General features: G+C 38.6%; 1 protein-coding gene across 14 annotated transcripts in view; it reads right to left on the reverse strand.

Annotated features, from left to right (window-relative positions):
* Gtdc1 (glycosyltransferase like domain containing 1) overlaps nt 1-20919 on the reverse strand; it is a 409253-nt gene that overhangs the window by 54746 nt on the left and 333588 nt on the right. For 13 of the 14 annotated variants that reach the window (XR_009593840.1, XR_009593839.1, XM_060390112.1 and 10 more), the window contains one exon: nt 15520-15867. The exons of the other annotated variant lie outside the window; for it this stretch is intronic. Coding sequence is in view for 11 of the 13 variants with exons in the window: in XM_060390112.1 (XP_060246095.1) it covers nt 15520-15867 (348 nt within the window). In the remaining 2 variants the exon portion in view is untranslated. The remainder of the gene's footprint in view (nt 1-15519; nt 15868-20919) is intronic. 14 annotated transcript variants of the gene reach the window in all.

Here is a 20919-nt window from a genome sequence, read left to right on the forward strand (position 1 = left end):
AGAAAATGTCTTAAAGCCGGATCACATGGAGGCTCCTTCCTCTCTGATGACTCTAGCTTGTCTCAAGTTGACATAAACACTAGCCAGTACACATTACCATTCTTTACATCCTGGCCAACACATTTTTAAAGGATTGTTCTAACTTGGGCTAGGTGAGAGCTGCGTGTGTCTTTAGTTAATTTCTCTTCAGGCCACCAGTCCATCTTTAAATCATGTGTTTTATTTTCTTGGTATCTAGGCACCACCATTATTACTCAAAGGCTCATGGCATCCATCTTGTTAAAAATGGAAATAATTTGTGATTTTTACAGTGGTAGTGCTTGATATAAAAGGTTAAAAAAAAACCCTTCTATCCAGGTTTAGTAATACCCTAACAGTCATACAATGAGAAGCGACATTTGGTAGCCTTTTATAGACTTCATTTTACAAGGCAGCCACTTAGAAGTGTTTGTTCTGTAGTTTAATTCCATTTTTTTCTGCACAGTATGTACTTGTTTTGGTAGGCTGCAAATGGAGACAAAAAAGGATGACTTTATTTAGCTCTTTCGTTCCTTTTCTTTTTTCTAGAAGAGTTAAGAAAAATGGATTTTAACCAATAGGAGACAGTGGGCAAGAACTACAGTCCTGTGTAAGATAATGAAGTGCATGGCTAATAAAAATAGCCAATGCTGGTTTATCAGTTTTTTTCCCCCTCTGTTCAGGAACTGTATGTGCTAGCTCATTTTCATATATCATCATCAATCCTGCAACACAGGCAACATTACCCCTTCCTCTAAAGAAGGAACTAAAACTAGAGAGTGGGTAACCTGTCTTCAGACAGGATGCAACTGACATTCACAACCAGGGCTAAGACAGAGACTAATTGCTAAAACTGTAAGCAGGGCACAACTGCTACCCATAGACTTAGGATAAATTCAGGGTTGTACATATCCTGCTGATAACTCCGGGTTTCCATCTTTAGATCTTACTTCTCATCTGGATGACACTTGAGTATAGATGTCCTATTAGAATTATCACTTGTAAGTCAAAAACATGTCTTTAACTTAATAGGTGGTAATGAAGCATTTTAAATATTTTCTTCCTCAACTGTTTTCCACCTTACTAAGTAGCATCTTCATTGCCCACTATAACCAACATCTTCATAGTATATCCTGGCCACTTCTGTTCACTATTAGTATGACACTAGAGAGACCACCTGAGGCAGGTTCACGGCTTACATGGACTGCACTTATATAAAAACCTTGCAATACCAGGCTGATAGAGGTTTGACAAGCAGTGTTACTGTACACGGTTATCTAAGGTTCCAAAACGCTGTCAGCATCAACTGCCATGTCTGTCTAGCTGGAAAGGAAGAGGAACACAACAGAAGACTCAGGATGTTTTCTATTGTCCAGGCTTTGAAGTGGATCCATCATTCTGATTAAATGCCAAGATTCAACCAGGCAGTCACCCCAAATAGAGGCTAGAAAATGTGGTCTAATAGTCTTCCCAAGAAAAAGAGAAAGGAATTTTAGGAAGATCTACAGTCTTTGTCTTCTGTTCTCATTCTAGAGCACCACTCCCAGAGAATGTTCCTGCTGAACCCATGCACTAGTTCCAGCTGAAGAGCACAATTCATCTTGAAGTACACTGTTTTAAGAGAAGCAGCCTTCAGGTGCTATTTAGCTAGTATGCTTAGAGCTGCCATGGCATGCCAACGTGAGAACAAGCAAAAGTGTATGTAGTCCAAAAACAAGTCACAATGTACGTAACACCCATAGGGTGCGGTGAGGACTGTTTCCTAAGGAAGTATCTGAAGACTTCACTGTAAGAGAAAAATGATTTTTGACAGATGAAAAATAATTCCAAGAACCACAACAGTGACTCAATCTCAGATAAGGGAGGTCAGAAAGAATTCTACCTCACAGCTGTATGGTTCAAATAATGGCTTTTACCTTAAAAAGAGTGTAGCTCTTTCCCACTTTTTCTTCTAACAGGTTTAATGTTTTAGGTTTAAGGTTTTATGTTGAGGTCTTTGATCCACTTGAACTTTATTTTTTTTTTTTGTGCAGGGTGATAAATATGGATATATTTATATTTTTCTACATGTAGACATCTAGTAAGACCAGCACCATTTGTATCTTTTTTTTTCCATTGTATGGTTTTGGCTTTTTTGTCAAAAATCAAGTATCTGCAGGTATTGGTTTATTTCTGGGTCTTCTATTAGATTCCATTGATCCACCAGTCTGTTTCTATGCCAGTACCATGACATTTTTATTACTGCTGCTACAGTGCAGCTTGAGATCAGAGATGGGGACACCTCCAGAAGATCTTTTATGGTACTGGAATTTTTTCAGCTATTCTGTTTTTTTTTTCCATATGAAATTGAGAATTGTTTTTTTGTCTGTAAAAAATTGTATTGGTGTCTTGATGGGAATTGCACTGAATCTGTAGATTGCATTTCGAACTCAGAAGGCCAAACATAATAGATATCAGAAGTAGGAGAAGACAAGAAATGGGACAGGGGCCTTCCACAGGGGCCCTCTGAAAGGCTCTACCCATCAGGGTATAGAAGGAGATACTGAGACTCATAGCTAAACTTTGGGCAGAGTGCTAGAAACCTTATGGAAGAAGAGGGAGATAGAAAGACCTGGAGGGGACAGGAAGTCCACAAGGAGAACAAGAGTGTCAAAAAAAACCTGTGCCCAGGGGGACCTGCAGAGACTGAGACTCCAATCAAGGACCACTCATGGAGAGGACCTAGATCCCCTGCTCAGAAGAAGTCCATGGGCTGCTCAGTTTCCATAGGCGTTCCCAAGTAAGGGGCCAGGGGCTGCCTCTGACATGAACTCAGTGGCTGTCTCTTTGATCACCTTCCCCCTAGCCAGGCTACAGAGGAAAATGATGCAGCCCTGAAGAGACTTGATATGCTAGGGTCAGACAGAAGGGTTGGAGATCCTCCCCTACCAGTGGACCAGGAGAGGGGCACAGGGGAAGAAGGGGAAGGGTGGGTGGGACTGGGAAGAAATGGAAGGGCCTACAACCGGGGTACAAAGTGAATAAATTGTAATACATAAATAAATTAATTTATTTAAAAAAGAGTACAGCATACAATTTTGGTTTAGAGTTGAAGAGGCTTAGGCTTTGGGAGACAAAGCTTAGAAGGATCCTTTTGCTTCTGTCAGTGTCCGCTATGTCTCAGAAGTGAAGGAACTGGCAAGAAGAGGCCTCAGTGAATGCAGCAGAATAATGAAGATGGAACAGTTTTCTGTTGCAAAAGTCTTTTTTTAATCTGTAAATATCCCACTTTCAATAAAGGCTCTTTAAAGAAATAAGAAAATAAAGCTTTAAAGAAGGTTCTTGATACATTATTTATGAACATATCAAGTATGAAAAACACCCACTCAGACAATTTAATAAAAAAAACTTTCAACCAGTGTATCTAATTTTGCCAGTATTTTAAAAAGTCAATTATTAACCAAAGCGTTACTGTTTAACTGCTACTCAGCCTTCTGCAAGAAGAATGTTTCAAATCACCAGAACTACTTTCCCAAAGTTTTTGTTTCTGAAGGTCAAATGGCTATGTAATTGCTTAATAAAGAAGGGAAGAAGTCCTTCTAAACACCCCAGGTCTTACAGGCTTACATGCTGCTCCTTAGGTTAGGTATTAGCAAAGCTTATTTATTTTCATCGCCAAGGCTTTTATTTGCTCACTCCCTTGTGGTAAAACTGATTTCCATGATGATTCCCTTCTTAATTTTAATACCCTTTTTACTCATCATATAGACATAAGAATTTTCCATAAAATAATGAAATCCTTGCAAAGGAAATGAAGACAACTCAAAGTAAAGTATCCTAGCTTTTTCAATTAATTGATCCACTGACATGCTCATGTAAGATTTTTTTTAAACCTAGGAAAATAAGGTTAATTAACATAAAAGAGCCTCACTCTTCTAGATGCTGAATTTTGTATTTTACCCATGCTGCCTTAAGTGCCTTGATTTCCCAGTAATGACCCAGTTCTCCTAATGAGGAACATTAACCCCTGGCTGTAGCTGTCCAGGACTTAATTGTCAACTGCAGCTGAAATAGGGGAGTTTGCCGATCAGCAGGTATGCGCTATATTAACTCATGTCATTTCAACCCCTGATAAATAAATGTGTTGCTAAGGCAACAGGAAGATCAGCTCTGTCAGTATTTCTTCCCGCCCCCCAGTAACCAATGCACCCCTGCACTCATTGGGAGGAAACTGCCTTTCACACCAAGCTTAGGAAAAAAGGAAGGAAATTAACTGCATGTAACCATAATTAGAAGTAACATCATTTATCATCTTAGAAACTTATCTAAATTAATGAAAAAGGACAGCAAAGAAAGACATGCTTTTGAAGAAGACTGTGACACATCATTTCCTTCAACAGGAGATGGGCACTGGGAGGCACTCCCTAACTAAGCACTACTCTCTCATGTCTGCCTCTTGGTGTGAATTTTCTTCTTTTGTTTAACCAACAAATGATGCTAAAATGATTATCATTGAAATAGCTAATTAGTTGCACAGCCGACAAAGACGATAAAAAGGGCCAAACCTTAAATAACTTAATATTCTACCTGGGGAATCTTCAGGTTAACTGAATAAGGAAAAAAAGTGGCCTCTGAGCCCCACTCTGTGTAACCTATGAAAGTCACGGGCTCCATTTACTTAGATTTTAGTAAGAACGTAAAAAGTGATTTTAGTGGAAGTTTCTAGTAATAGCACCTGGATTATGGTGAGGAAGCAGGTAGAAGGCATTCTTTAGTCATCTTCCTTCTAGATTTATTTTTCAACGACAACTGAGAAATTACTTTCATTTTTAACCATTTGAGACTTTCTTCCCAATTGCTACCTACCATTCCTCTGTTACAATGAGTTCTTCATTTTTAACAAATTCATGAAGGATTTTTATTTACAATTTCTATGATATTTTATAAAAAAGTGTCAGAGGAGGAACTCAGGCCTTCTAAAATCAATGCTGGTCACACAACCACCTCCACCTCTGCTCTGAGACACTGATTCTTTGCTTGCACAGTCATATAACCTGATTGCCTGAGCAGGTAACAGCTGGTCACCAACAAGAGACTCTAAACGTTATCACAACTATTCAATCACTCTGACTAGGTCCTCTCATGTCTTTCAGTCTAGGTTCAAGCTACTGAAACAACCACTCCCAAAGTCTGTATATCTACTCAGGAGCGCTTTGGCACGTAACATAAATAAATGGCATCTTTTAAACCATGACGCAAGTAGTAAGGAGGTATGTAGAAAGCATGAGGTTCTATTCCATGTCTGTATAGTATATGGAATTTCACAATGCACACAGTGCCTGGAAACATCTCACAGTCAGGGAAATTCATAGATCACTAGAATTGAAATTAGGGCAGATGTCTACGGAAGGGAAAACAATTCCATTCAGCTATACACCCATACATCTACCCACCCACACATATCAGTGAGCCATCTAGTTTCTAGTTTCTAACTCACCTGTAAAGATAATGATAATTAAAGTTTAATGTAAGTACCTGATCAACAGAAGAAACAGGAAGAGGCAAAGGAAGATGTGTCTACAGTGGTTTGTGTCTGTTAAAATCATACCAGATTCAAACATCTTTGCAGTAACTGTATGTATGTTTGTGAAATCAGTCAAGAGTGGACAACTTTTTAACCATACTACGAAAGGGAAGAACAACAGGAACTATAGTAATGTTTCTCTAGTGATAACAATACCAAGATAATAATGATGATGGGTACAAGTTGTTTATGCTGACATCACATGTAAAAAGTCAAACTTAGTCCAAGAAGCAATGACAACCTTGAATGGCATCAACTTTGCTTATATATTTTGAAGTCTGAGAAACAGTCAGAAAAGAGGCTGTAAGTGAGTATTAGGAATTATGCATAGGAATTGGGTAGGGCTTTTTTTTTTTGTCATTTCTTTTAGTACTGTTTGCTACTATTCATGAAATACCCTACACTAGAGTGCCATAGAATCACCTAACAGTGCCAGATTAGTAGGAAATATATCACAGGGAATTTTAGGTTACTATGTGTACCTTTTTAAGTTCTAATAATTCTTGAGAGGCCTCTTTTTTTTTTGCTTGTTTGTTTTTTTAAATGGTGTGAATTTGAAATTCTTATGTGGCTAGTTCAAACAAATAAAAAGATTTTCCAAAAAACTCTAAGAAAAAAATATCTTAAGAACTGATTTGGGAATGGCTATAATCAATTAGAACCTTATTCATGTGAGCATTGGTTGGCTAACTGATGGATAAATACAAAACTGGCTGAAGTCACTGAGAATGGCTGAAGGTACTTGAAAAGGTCTGTGGAATCAACTCTCCTTAGAGATTGGAAGAAAGCAGCTTCCTCTCAAATCCAAGAAGGCAGTAGCCAAGTGTGCTGGAGGACATGTGGCCATCCACATGACCACTGTCCCCAGAATTAGTGTTGTGTGAGGGCCACTTTCTTTTTTTGGAAAAAAGATTTATATTTCATATTGAAATTGAGCATAGAATGCTTGTCTTTGAACACTGGCACCAGGCTTCCCATTCTTATGTATGGGAAGTATGGCACCTGCACAGACCTGCAAGCATTCTCTATAGCAAGGACCAGAAAAACAAAAAACAAACAAACAAAAAAACCCTTTCCAGTTGTTTTGGTAGTGAGAAACCAAAGCAAGCCCTCATCTAGTCATCTAACATACGTCCTTTCAGAGGTAGGTATCGACTTGGCTTTTGAAGTTATGTTTTCAACTCCAAACTCAAGAAATAAAACAGTATTTTATTTTACTACCCAGTATTAATTAATGCATAAGTTTCTGTTTTGCATCAACTATTTTCGTTAGGGGTCACCAAAGCCTCTAAAGTTATGGATGCCAATCCTTTCAATGCTAGGTAGGGTTCATGCTTACTCAATTAGTCACATTTCAAATCCTGATGACTAAGTTTTGTCCTTTCTAAATTCATACCTTTAATTGTAATCAACATGGCATAAATCAACTGACCACTACTTTATAGACAGTGCTTCAAATGCCAGACGAACCATGGAAAGTCAATTTACTGAAAATGAAAAGCTCTGACCAACACTTAACCCACAGTTCAAATAAGGAGATAATGGGGAAGAACTTTAAAAACATTTTACATTTATTATTTTTATGTGTGTTTGTGTGTATATTCATAAGCAATGGTGTAAATGTGGAGGTCAGAAGATAACATGTAGGAGCTGGATGTTTCCTTTTACCATGTGGGATCTGAGGATGGAACTTGAGTTAGTCAAGTTTGATGTCAAGAGCTCTTACTGCTAAGCTACCTCAGTGGCCCAAAAGGAAACCTTTTAACTGCAACCATTCTAGTAACTAAGTTCCTCAACATGTCCACCCCAACTTTATCTTTCTCAACCAGAAAACACTTACTTAAAGCCCACTCAGTAGTTTTATCATAGCTTTCTAGCCTATGGTTTCCTAACTACTTCACTCATAATGACTTGAGTTCTGTTTGGTTTGAGTTTTCTCATATGTGAAAAAGACTTGTTTGCTATCAACTACTAAAACAAAAATTGTAATTAGAATACAATACAGACGGCCTCTGAACGACTCTACTGATCGAAGTATTGAAGCAGAGGCTGAGACTTATAGTCAAAGGTTGGGCAGAGTAAGGAACATTATGAAAGAAGGGGGAGAGAGAAAGACCTAGAAAAGATAGGACTTCCAAAAGGAGACCAACAGAGCAAAAAACAAACAAACAAACAAACACAAAAAACAAAAAAAACCCAAACAAAACAAAACAAAAAAACAAAAACTGAGCCCTGGGGACAATGAAGAGACAGATACCCCAATCAAGGACAATGCATGGAGAGGACCTAAACCCTGGCTCAGATGTAGCATACAGACTCAGTCTCCAAGTGTGATCACTAATCAGGAGAGCAGGGACTGTCTCTGGCATGAACTCAGTGGCAGGCTCTCTGATCATCAACTCCTGAGGGGCGTTGCCTTGCCAGGCCACAGAGAAGGACAGTGCAGCCAGTCCTGATGAGACCTGATAGGCTAGGCTCAGAGGACCTCCCCTATCAAAGTACTAGGGGAGAGCATAAGGGGAGAAGAGGGAGGGAAAGTGGAATTGAGAGGAGACCAGGGAGGGGACCACAGCTTGGATACAAATTGAATAAATTATAATAAATAAGCAATAGAAAAAACTGCATGGTACTGGCATAGAAATCGACTGTTGGATCAATGGAATTGAATAGAAGACCCTGAAAAAAAAACCCACATACTTATGGACACCTGATTTTTGACAAAGATGCCAAAACCATACAATGTAAAAAAGATAGAATCTTCAACAAATGGTGCTGGTCTAACTGGATGTCTACATGTAGAAAAATGCAAATAGATCTACACTTATCACCTTGCACAAAACTAAAGTCCAAGTTGATCAAGAACCTCAATATAAAACCAGACACACTAAACCTGTTGGAAGAAAAAGTGGGGAAGAGCCTTGAACTCATTGAACAGAATACCAACAGCACAAGCTCTAGGAGCAACAATCAATAAACAGGACCTCATGAAACTAAAAAGCTTCTGTAAAGCAAAGGACACTGTCATCAGAACAAAACGACTGCCTACAGATTGGAAAAGGATCTTCACCAACTCTATAACTGACAGAAGGCTAATATCCAGAATATATAAAGAACTAAAGAAGTTAAAAAGCAACAAATCAAGCAATACAATTAATAATGGGGTATAGAGCTAAACAGAGAATTCTCAATAGAGGAATATGGAATGGCAGAGAAACACTTAAAGAAGTGCTCTATGTCCTTAGTCATCAGGGAAATGCAAATCAAAACAACCCTGAGATTTCATGTTACACCCATCAGAATAGCTAAGATCAAGAACTCAAGTGGCAACACATTCTAGAGAGGATGTGGAGAAAGGGGAATCCTCCTCCATTGCTGGTGGGAATGTAATCTTGTACAACCACTTTGGATATCAATCTGGCCTTTTTTCAGACAATTAGGAATAGTGCTATCTCAAGATCTAGCTATACTACTCCTAGGCATATATCCAAAAGATGTTCAAGTATACAACAAGGACATTTGCTCAACCATGTTTGTAGCAGGTTTATTTTAAATAGCCAGAATGTGGAAACAACCCATATGCTCCTCAATTGATGAATGGATACAGAAATTGTGGTATATTTACACAATGGACTATTACTCAGCAATCTAAAACAAGGAAATCATGAAATTTGCAGGGCAAATGGTGGAAACTGGAAAAGATCATCCTGAGTGAGGTATCCCAGAAACAGAAAGACACACAGGATATATACTCACTCATAAGTGGATATTAGACATATAATATAGGATAAACATACTAAAATCTGTACACCTAAATAAACTAATCAAGAAGGAGGGCTCAGGTCAGGATGCTCAATCCTCATTCAGAAAGGCAAAGTGGATGGACATCGGAGGAGGGAGAAAACAGGGAACAGGACAGGAACCTACTACAGTGGGCCTCTGAAAGAGTCTACCCTCCAGGGTATCAGAGCAGATGCTGAGACTTATAGCCAAACTTTGGGCAGAGTGTAGGGAATCTTATGAAAGAAGGGGGAAATAGTAGGACCTGTAGAGGACAGGAGCTTTACAAGGGGAGCAACAGAACTAAAAAAATCTGGGCCCAGGGGTCCTTTCTTAGACTGATACTCCAACCAAGTTCCATGCATGGAGATAATCTAGAATTCCTGCACAGAGGTAGCTCACAGCAGTTCATTGTCCAAGTGGGTTCTGTAGTAATGGGACCAGGGACTGTCTCTGACATGAACTGATTGGCCTACTCTTTGATCACCTCCTCAGAGGGGTGCAGCCTTACCAGGCCACAGAGGAAGACAATGCAGCCTGATGAGTCCTGATGAGACCTGATAGACTAGGATCCGAGGAGGACCTCCCCTATCAGTGGACTGGGAGAGCGGCATGGGTGGAGAAGAGGGAGTGAGGGTAGGATGGGGAGGGGAGGAGGGAGGAAGCTACAGGTGGCATACAAAGGGAATACACTGTAATTAATAAAAATTAAAAAAATTAAAAGAATACAATATGTTAAGCTAATACAGTATCTTAACATTCAGGGACAGAAAATTTAGTCCATGAAAAAGAAAAACAAAACAATTCTAATGGCTAGAGGTGATGACCACACAGTGGTTTGCAATAGTAGTTTCTGAATTCCCAAGAGTGTTTTATTCCCTTTCAAGTTTTTAATATCAAGCTATTTTTATAATAATTCTAAGATATAATTTCCCTTTTTACTGTGTGACACACGCGTTTATGGAACAGAAGCAGCTAAGCACAACTCAGGGCAATGGGAGCATATGAAAGTAGTGGTACCCTAGTTTTCTCCATCTGCCTTTCCAGTCAAAAAAGAAAAAAGGAAACACATTTGTTTCATTTAAGAATTTGCTTAGGGGCTCAGTAAAAATTACTCATAATTCACTGAATCTTTTTAATAGGTATCTTCTAATACTTTCTGTGACACAACTGGAAATGTATATAAGAGAACTTTCATGTAAATTAAGATGTAATGACTGGGATGAATATTGTATGATTGACTTCTGCAATAAAATAGCTGCTTGCTTTAAAAAATACCTTACCTGGATGAATGCTGGACACACTAATGCTAACTGACTTGAACATGTCAAATATTTTCAAATATGAATTGTATGAAACTCACTTTAAGGAAGATAACTGATATTTGTATTTTTATCACATATTCAAGTGTTTAAATGACCAACAGAATATTGGTGAAACTCCATCTATACCATGAGCCTAACAGCTTTTTAAGAGTCCAGCATGTTTCTTATGAGACTCATAGTGGTGTTTCAAAATCACATGATGAATCATGTCAGTGTGTAGCAGACTTGCATTATCCTGTAAGCCTCTGCTTTCCATGTGACCAATGCCTGATGCTAGAGGATCTATTCAATCTGCAAGGAACAACCATGAGTAATGCATTCTGGTGGCTTCAGACTCCATGTTGTAACTAACCTTCAACAAATGCATCGTGTTAAAGTCTGATTTAGCATAAAAGAAGAGCATCTACAATATGCACAACAGTCCCCACAACACTCCTTTTAAACTGACATCTCTCTATGAAGCAGGATTTTCTTCATAGTCTTTTACATTGTAACGGGTATAGAGATATAGTGAATTAATGTCATTCTTCACCAATATTTTTTATTTTGGAAACTATTTTTACAAAACATAATTTGTGTTAGCATGTGCTTGTTACTGTATTCTTGTTACTTAACATGACAGTGTGAGCTGGACATAGTGGCACATGCCTTTAACCCTAGCAGTCAGGAAATTAAAGGCCAGCCTGTTCTACAGAGCGAGTTTCAGGACAGTAAGAGCTACATAGTAAGAGGAAACCCTGTCTCAAACAAACAAGCCACCAAAAAAAAAACAAAAACAAAAACAAACAAACAAACAAAAAAAACCAATGTGATTTACAGTTATCAGGTCTAAAACAGTGAATACAGGTATAATCTAAACAAAAGCCCTTTGTGTTTCATGAATTTTGTAAACCTTTCTTATTAACATGACAGCATGTAGCATGCGGATATGGGACAGAGAACAACAGAGTGGAATTGGTTCTCCCATATCTTCATGGGTTTGGGGGATAGAACTCAGGTCATCAGGCTTTCTATGAAAGAGGTTCCCCAACTACCAACTATATATCACTGACCCACTCATTTTACAGAATGTGAGTTGGAAAACAGGGACCTGGCCAAGTATGAGCTTTCCCTGTGCTCTAAACTTGTTTTGACTCTCCATTTACCAGTCTATCTTTGTGCTAGTTGTGATATAGAAACATTTACATAAAGGTTGGAAGCTGGTGAAGTGCTGTACTACTTGGAAAAAAACAGCTTAAAAAAAAAAAAACAGCAAGCCTTGCTGAATGCAGTGTTTTTCACAGGTCTTTCTCTAAGTCATTTCTATTAGCTGTGCTGTGCTATAGATGTTTATAACAAAACATTAAAGACTGGGTAGAAATGAGAAAACAAATTACTCTGCAGAGAACTCAGTTTTAATACTGTCAGTTATTTTTCTACTGTCAGCAGAGGTTGTACACTATATTCCTCAGCAATCTCCGATTCAGAAAGACCAAAAGGGAGCAAACATTGCACTGAAGGGTCTGTTCTCATGCACAGGCATTTTAATATAGATATAAAGTCAGAAAGTATCTTCTAGAAAATGTCACTTTTGATTTTGATACATATTCCACCAAAGAGGCTCAACATCTGGTGGACTCAGTACACGTTAGAGGTTAACACCACATTTGAGACCATCATGACCCCGTCATGGAAGAAGTACAGTGAGCTCACTATTAGTTCATTTTCCAGTTAGCTGCAATTGCATGATTTCACAACACAGTGCCTAGGATACTGAGGAGGGGAAACAGCAGGGCTGCCATCTCCCTGGGCTGCATTTACCCATTTCTTCTTTATATGTACTCTCCTGTCCTGAAACACCTCTCTGTAAAACGGGCATCACCAAGACAAAAATGCAACAGACAGCAGAGCTTCCCACAGCTACTCAGATGAAATGCATGAGTTAAAGTGGCTTGATGCAGACAAGGGCACTGTAAGTCTAAGGATGGAGTTGTAAGCGAAAAGGGCTGCATAAGAGACCCAGACAGCCCTGTTCATTTCCAGTGAACTCTTGCTTTCCTTGAAAACAAAATTCATTGCAATAGGTCAATGATGGGATTTCCAGCCATACAACTGGAAGTCTAAATGAATGTGTGCTTGAAGCTGGGGATGAATGCTGAACCAGAGTCTTAATTTTCTAATTCATATTCACCAATTAAAAATAAACTGGATTTTTATGAGCAAATTTACATAAATCAGATGATAAAGCACCTACCACTAAAGGGTAGGAGTTCAGCTTCCAACATTTGCATATATTCTCCTAAAGAAAACATAGGCATTTTAGCTTTTCATTGAAGAGTCTTGCTGTGCCGGAACTCTAATGGGCTTAGAACAGTAAATTTTGAAGAAACTGATTGCTACCCCTGTAGCTAGTAAATGTCTGCCTAGACCCAGTGGCATTTGAAAAAAGTGTTTTATCATAAAATTATCCCAGCAGAGTCCATTCTGCAAGATAACATCATCATCATCATCATCAGTACTCCATGCAGGACCCAACAGCTCTGGCACAATATTGCCAGTCATTTATCTGTTGTCAGCACAGGTTACACACTGTAATCCTTGACTGCCTCGGAATTAGAATGTCTTTGATGTCCCCACAAGAGTTTTTTGCCCGAAGGCTTTACCAATGCTCGGCGGCTCAGTGTTTATTCCTCCTAATCTTCCTCTCATCTCCAGGCTAGCAGTGACAGATGGTTATGGGCACACAATAGTATTAAGAGTTTGATATTTTTTTTTTTATGCTGTGCTCTCTGTACAACAAATAGCTATCAGACGCGGGCCAGAGAGCTGACATGGCTCGCGTAGGTAATGGCAAACAAACAGCTCGGGTTGATGCTTTCTGTCATTTCCCCTCCTAACCCTGCTTGTTTTCATTGTATACTCTCAAAGGTAAACTATATTAACCTTATAGACTGTTATTAAAAAGATATATCTATATGAGCATAAAGTGCTTTTCTTTTTTCTTTTTCTTACTCTTTTGATTATGAAAGTAATACTGCTGACATATTGAACAAATATCGAATGTCAACATAAATTTTTAGTGTGTGATAATATCCCCTTCATATAGCTGTGTGTCAGGCGGGAACCCGTGGATGATGCATAGCAGTAAATAACCCAAACAAAATTAGTTCTCTTGTCAGCTTCTACCTTGTATGTCCCCAGGCATCAGTAAAATTGACTGCACGCTAGATTTTCAAAATTAGCCCTAATGTTAGCTATGTGTCTGGCAACCTCCAAGTTTCCAATGTTCTACTATATTACCCGTAAGGATGAATGTGTTACTTTTATATTTTGGCATTTACTCTTGCTGATGCGGCTTTTTTCCCCTCTTCTCCAAATTAAAAATAATTTAGCTTTAACAATAAGAATTTGCACAAACATCATGCTGCATCTCTTTAAGCAACTAACTTTAGGCAATTAAATTAAATTAAAGCAAAAATATACAAAGGAAGAGAGGGAATTATTCAATTTAATATTGTTAATTTTATTAACATAGCTCTGTCTAATTTTGTGCAAAGTATTGAATAACATGGTTCTCAATCTCGCCTGTATATTGCTGTTTTATACCCACAGTCTCCAAATTACTTAACATTTTTATGAAAATCCAGAACCAAACTTTTTAGAATTGACTTTCTTGTAATAACTATTCATTTAGAGAGAAGCATAGGTTAATGGAATAAGCGAGGTTTTCAGAAGGTAGTAAATGAGGATTTGTAGTTTATCTTCAAATTGGTGTGTATCTCATATCACACGAAAGAGTACTGAGCCTTGTGACATTCTGAGTATAACATGATGCTGGAAGAGTGACAGTGAACAAACAAACCCCAAACTGCATCTCATTACAACACTTAGCCCCTAAATTTCAGGTTCATGCATTCAGAATCAAAGACAAAATCCCTTTAGGTACCAGATGCTGCAGATCAACTGGGAGAGCTGGAGGAGTTTTAATGTGCTTGGAGGCAAATCCTGGGCAAAGGCGCTTTCCTGCCGGTGTGTCTGCTTATTACTTCACCTGCAAACAGTTGCTCTCAATCGGACCTAATGATCAGCCCAGCACTGCTGCAATAAAGAGGCCATAATCTGTAGGGGAAGCAACTCTAATCAGGCCACATGCAGATTAAACTAACTGGGAGGGAAAAAAAAAAACTAGATTAAAATATTCATGCCTAATGCAAGAAGATTATCAGGACATTTTACCTCCTTAAATCCTAATTTATAGAAGCCAGGGCTAGGTTTATGAGTTTACATTTGGTGGGATTATATGTTGCATTGATTTTGCTGTGATGAGAAGACATTCAGCTGCAGTTTTGCCTAGCACAATGCAAAAGCATCTGGGAGGAGGCAGACCGCTTCACACGCACTAACACACACACGAAGACAAGTAAAATCAAACTGTCCAGTTGACACTGGGCAAAGTAAGAATCAAAAATGGAAATTATTATTTTAACAGTGATGTGGTTTGTTGAAGATTATCTGTGAAATAATTCTGGATTAACGGTCATTGTTGAGTATATAATGGTATCTGATTTTTCTACTTTGAAACTTCTTGAATAAGATTTGATTTTCTAAATGGGTCTGGCTGCTATTAATCATTAGAGATACTATCTATCATTCACATATAGAGTAAAAGTGCAATAATTAATGTACAGTTATGGGCAGTGCTGCCTTGGTGCTGTACCTGTACAGTAATACTACCATGTGAACTGTGAATGCAAATTCAAGTGATCCTTTTCTAAAGCTACAAGGATAGCAAGTTAGAAAGCCCACCACCAAAACCCATTATGTAAAACTCTTATAAAATGGCATGTCTTGACTTACCACCTGTGAGGCCATATGATGTGCAATGGTCTTTGCTGATCATCAGCTCCACACAAAAGCTGGCTAGGATCAAGAGCCCAATTTTCCTCGCTCACAGGAACAGAGCCTGAGTTATCTGACAGGCTGGACTTCTCCAAGCACGATTTATGGGTTGATGGGTTGTCCATGGTTTCCTGTTCAGCATCAAGGCCAGGTTGTTTATCAGACTCTTGTTCAAAATTCTCCAATAACTTCTTAGAACCCCTCTGCTCTGGTTTGGAAGGAAGCATCTCGGACAGAGCTGCAACACTATTTCCAATAAGGCTGAGCATCTTCCTTAAGTGGGCTATTTTGTGCTTGGGCATGAATCTGTTACAAAAAGGGAACGCAATATGCTTTTTGTGAGAAAAAAAAAAGTAAAATTGGTCCCTTACCTTCCTATAAGGACACAGTGACAACATGCAAAACTGAGGAAAAAATAAAGATGTTATGACAAAAGTTCCCAGGAAAGTGCAACAAGTATTAGTCACCAAGAGAAAGTTCAAAGGTTTGACGTTGGTCACGACTTTCTTTTAATAGTTCTCAAAGAGTTTTTGTGGCTACAAACCAGTGTGGCACATACTGTAGAACACACAACTATAGATGTGGTTTATCATCTCTTACTCATTGTCTTTCTAGCTTCCATATTGTGGTTTCCAGGCAGTCCATGGCCGAGGACACTCCTCATCATTCACTGACAATATCTGAGATTTCCTCAGTTAACTCTTGCTATTTCTGGTCATGTGGCTGTTTTGGATCCTGGGAACCTATACATACTTTCTATTAAATTGATCTGGCTGATGGTTCCTGAAGCTTATTTTACTCTCTCTGTAATTTTACATTTATGTTTTCCTATAATGCATTGTCAGAGTTAAATATGGTACTGATTGCAAAGAACCTAAATAAAACAAAATCTTTTTAAAAATTTGAATACAACCTCAAATCAAAGAGCCATTAAAAGATCTAACTTTAAGGAGCTGCCCATCTACAGGAAGCAAATCGTGAGTGCTTACAGTGAGAGAAAGGTGAGTGAACACCTATGTTAGCAACACTTATATACAACAGACATTATTAACTTTTGAAACTGGGAAATAAAAGGGTACTCCTGGCTTGCATATCAGTAAAGGCTTAATGAGAGCTTTATTGAACGATGTGCAAAGCAGGTAAGCTGTGTATTGAGGGCACAGCAGAAAAGGACATACCGGAAGGGGGCCTGCTCTGGAAGGAGCACACAACCAAGAGTTCCTGAAGCAGGTCTGGAGGCCCTGGCTGGGCTAGGTGACTGAACTCTCAGGATTCTGTAAGCCCATCCAGAGACTAGGCCTTTTCCTAAATTGTGGAGTCATGGAGTAAATTGAGAATGCATGTACTTAAGAGGTGGGTGGAAAGAAAACTCCTGGAAGTAGAAGGAACATTTCTAAGTGGAGAAAGTGATTTGGAGAGGGTAATGCCACATTATAGAGATGAATCAGAAGCCTTCCTCTTCAGGATATGTAAATGGAAGCACAAGACCCAATCAGAAGGCCTTGGAGTATGTCAGCTCAGCACTTCAGCCTGTTCCATGCTGATGGCTGCTAATGCTCACAGAGTCTCTGTAGGATGGAATAGGCAGAAATCTTGCAGTGAAAAGCAGGAAGATAGGTGGGTAAGACACAAGAACTTAGCGCTATTCCTGTTGGAACACTTGCGAAGTAGAGAAGTGGGATTCTGAATACAGGAAGGCCTTGAGAAATAGAGTAAAAAACTGCAACATGCGATGACTGGCTCGATTAACTGGGAAGGGGGTAGTTTGTAAAAGACAATAAACAGCTTTCTTGCAAAGCTGAAGAGGAAAGGAAACAAAAAACAAACAAATAAAAAAACCTGATATCAAGTGTGAAATCTGAAGACTTATTTCTTAAAGTCCTTTATTTCAAGCCAGGTGAATACAGGTGGAGATGAGAACTTAAAGCATATGCATGTGTGCATACATGCTCCCTTCACAGGGTGAGGGTGGGGGAGGGCTGGGCAGGAAGTACATATAGTAAAGATATTAAAAAACAAACTAAGAAACAAAAACAGGTGCATGGAGGAGTGAGGAAAGTGCTTATGGAAATAGGAAGAGAGAGTTAGCTAGGCCTAAAGTCAGGCCTGACGAGCAACAATAGAAAGCATAGGGGAGTGAACTGAACAGCCTGTATATAGCATACCATGGAGATTCTAAAATCAAAAGATATCTTTAGGGACCCCATGCTTGTTTTATGAAGCCTCGTATATATTCTGATTTCAAACAATTAGAGAAAAATCAATGAGATACATGTAACTCCTTCTTTCCTTACTGCTAAACAGATGGCAGCACAGAAAGAGAAACTCCAAAGAATGGTACCAATTCTATAAGTACCTCAATAAAATAATAAGACAGTCTTTGATTTAAAGTGGGAAGAAGACTGGGCATTCACAGATTTCACCTCATAGCTGCAGAAATTTTAAAGTAACAAATGAACTTTTTTTTTTTCTCCTAAAACAATTTCAAAATATGAAGGGCATTTTAAGTTCTCATTGATGACAACAAAGGGTGTGTGTGTGTGTGTGTGTGTGTGTGTGTGTGACAAATCTTTAACTTCCTGGACAAAAGAACACATGGTAAGAGAAGGATACTCCGGCCTCAGATACATCTGGAAAGCAGCAGAAGAGTGAGTCTACTTGTTTATGCAGATAAAGTATGCCAACAAAAGGAAAAAAGATTCCAACAAAACTACAAACAGTGCACAAGAGATTTACAATTACAAATAAATCAATGGGCATCAAAACAACATCTTCATTTTTAGAAAAGAGTATCATGGCCCATCTTACTCTATTAAAATCTACACTGTCCAGCATGGGAAGGAAACTACACATTAAAAGAGATAGAGATTTGCTCAAGGGTTGTAAGCCAAAGGAGTTGATAACTGACAAGGAATTTTGTGACAGGTTCTAGGCCTGATTGTACTCCATGTGCTTTGCACAGCATGCTCAGGATGATCAGACTCCCAGGTTAACACAGGTTGTGGCAGCTGCCTTGATAGGTAGTTGAGTAAGGACATGGGAAGATGCAGAATATAAACAGGACAGTAATTCAAAGAGATTACAGGTCCCATGAACCCATGAGATCAGAATCAATCTTGAAATTGGATGGACATAAGGAAAGCGCCACTGGAGACATCTTGACCTAGCCCAGATGAGCAAGTGCTGACTTGGCCTAGTAAAGGTACAGCGGGTTCTGGATCCTATTGCAGAGGCAGGAAGAAGCTGAGTCTCAGTGCATGCTGACTTCAGTGGTGCCCCTAACAACTGTAGATGTTTGAGAATTAGATAGTTCTTAGAAGAGCAATAATAATGATTAAGGCAATGGAAGAGTTGATTTATGAGGACAGATTAAAGGAGCTAAATATGAATGGCCTGGTGAAGTGACAACTAGATGGATACATAATATGCGTCTCTAAGGAGAAAGAATAATTATTTAGCCTGGTACAAGGGGCTATAACTAGGAATAATGAGATGAAATTAAGAATGGGAAATTTTAAGCTGAATTTCAAGAAAAACTCCCTGACGGTATAATTTATTAGCTCATAGAATAAATTCCCCATGGAATGCTAGAGCTAGGGAAACTTAATAATTGAGCTGGACAAAATACCAATAAATAACATAGATAACAATCCAGTACTTAGAAGAAGGTAGTTAGAAGCAATTTTTTTCTTATTTATACATATTTTCACATTTTTCTTTAACAATCTATTTATTATAGTGATTATCACCCAAAGAAGTATTTAGGTAGTTACCTGGATTTAACAGGGCACCTCCTTTAATAGGGGTAAGTTAAAAATACTACTGTCATATAGTTTGTATCAAAAGTGATAGAAAATAAAACACATTTCAACTACTAAATTTCAATAAAGCTGGCTTTTAGGCAGGCTGGACAAACACATCAATCAGAAAATAAATATTATTCATCATTCTACACAATGTGAATCTCTGTGCCTTGGAGCTCATATTTTCATAGAGATTTTTATGTAAACAATTTACTGCCCTAATAGAAATGTAAAACAACAGCCTTTCTGCTTTTCTGAATGCAGCTCTGTGGTCAATTACTTCTCATCAATACCAAGTTCAAATAGGCATAATACTAACAAGCAGTTTGCTTAATAACAGTCACCACTCTAATTAACCCATCCAGAATATTCTTAACCAGACACTATTTATAATATAGAGTCAAGAGATGCTTGCTATAAACCGTTCTCATGCTTTCAAAAACACCTTAGAGATAGGCTGACATGGAAATGGACATGATGCCCTCCCTGGCACTAACCTACAGGAACTCAGCAAAAAGCCTCTAGTCTCAACACTCCCTTCTCTTCCTCAGCTCCAAATCCAGTGGAGCTGCTGAAGAGGAGAGAGAGAAGGGTCTAAAATAAGGAGAGAAGAAAAGACAAAAGAAGTGTGCCTTGCCTTTCAGAACAGGGATCAGGAATGCCTCCGAAGCACTGTCAGAATCTTCCGAGATGGGGAAGACAACAGGTAATTTAACAACTGATACAGAGTGGTGGGTGAATGAAGATAAAGGCCCGTGCACAGTATTAAAGGGCAGGAAAGAGAAAAGAGAATGCTAAGTTGTACAGTAGGCTGCCTGATTGCTCACCACTTTGCACTTTAGGATGTAGTATCACAGATTTTGTTTTATGAAACATCAATTCTATGGGACATCAGAAAATGTTTCATAAGAAAACACATTTAGGAAATGTTGGGTGAAACAACATTTATTCATTACAGGGCTTCTAAAGTTGTATACTACCAAGCACTACACAAATGTTCATTTATCCACTCCTTTGTGTACCTAGTATAGATGGTATATAAAAATTTTCCCCCAAACTTAGCAGTCTATGGAACAAGAAACCTCCCTAACATGGCATCTTCAGAACTAATGAGCTGCCCAATAGATTCTAAGAAATACTACTTGATGCCTGAAGAACCATAGGCAAACAGCATGGGGCAGGGTGATGAACTGCCAATACACCAGCAATAGCACGAGGGGTGGGAGGAGTCATTCATTTGGAAGCAGAAACTCTACACGGATCTTAATTAGCAGACAGTATTAGTAGGATATAGGAAAGAAGGCATAGAATTCATGGGAAAGTGACAGAATAAGATATGGTTCAGAAAATACAGATGACCAACAGAAAAAAACCAACAACAACCATGTTCAAGTAAGTGATTTCAGTGTATTCTTGAACTGAAACTAACTCAAGGAGAAAGGAAAGAGGAATAAGAAATAAGTAACTTCTAAAACTAACCAGGAATCGCATACAGAAAATTCAGTGATCTAAACCCTTGGGAAATGTACAACAAGACAAAATAAAACAACCCTAT

This window comes from Meriones unguiculatus, chromosome 8 (genome assembly GCF_030254825.1).
Source record: "Meriones unguiculatus strain TT.TT164.6M chromosome 8, Bangor_MerUng_6.1, whole genome shotgun sequence".
In the NCBI taxonomy this organism is placed as follows: Eukaryota; Metazoa; Chordata; class Mammalia; order Rodentia; family Muridae; genus Meriones; species Meriones unguiculatus.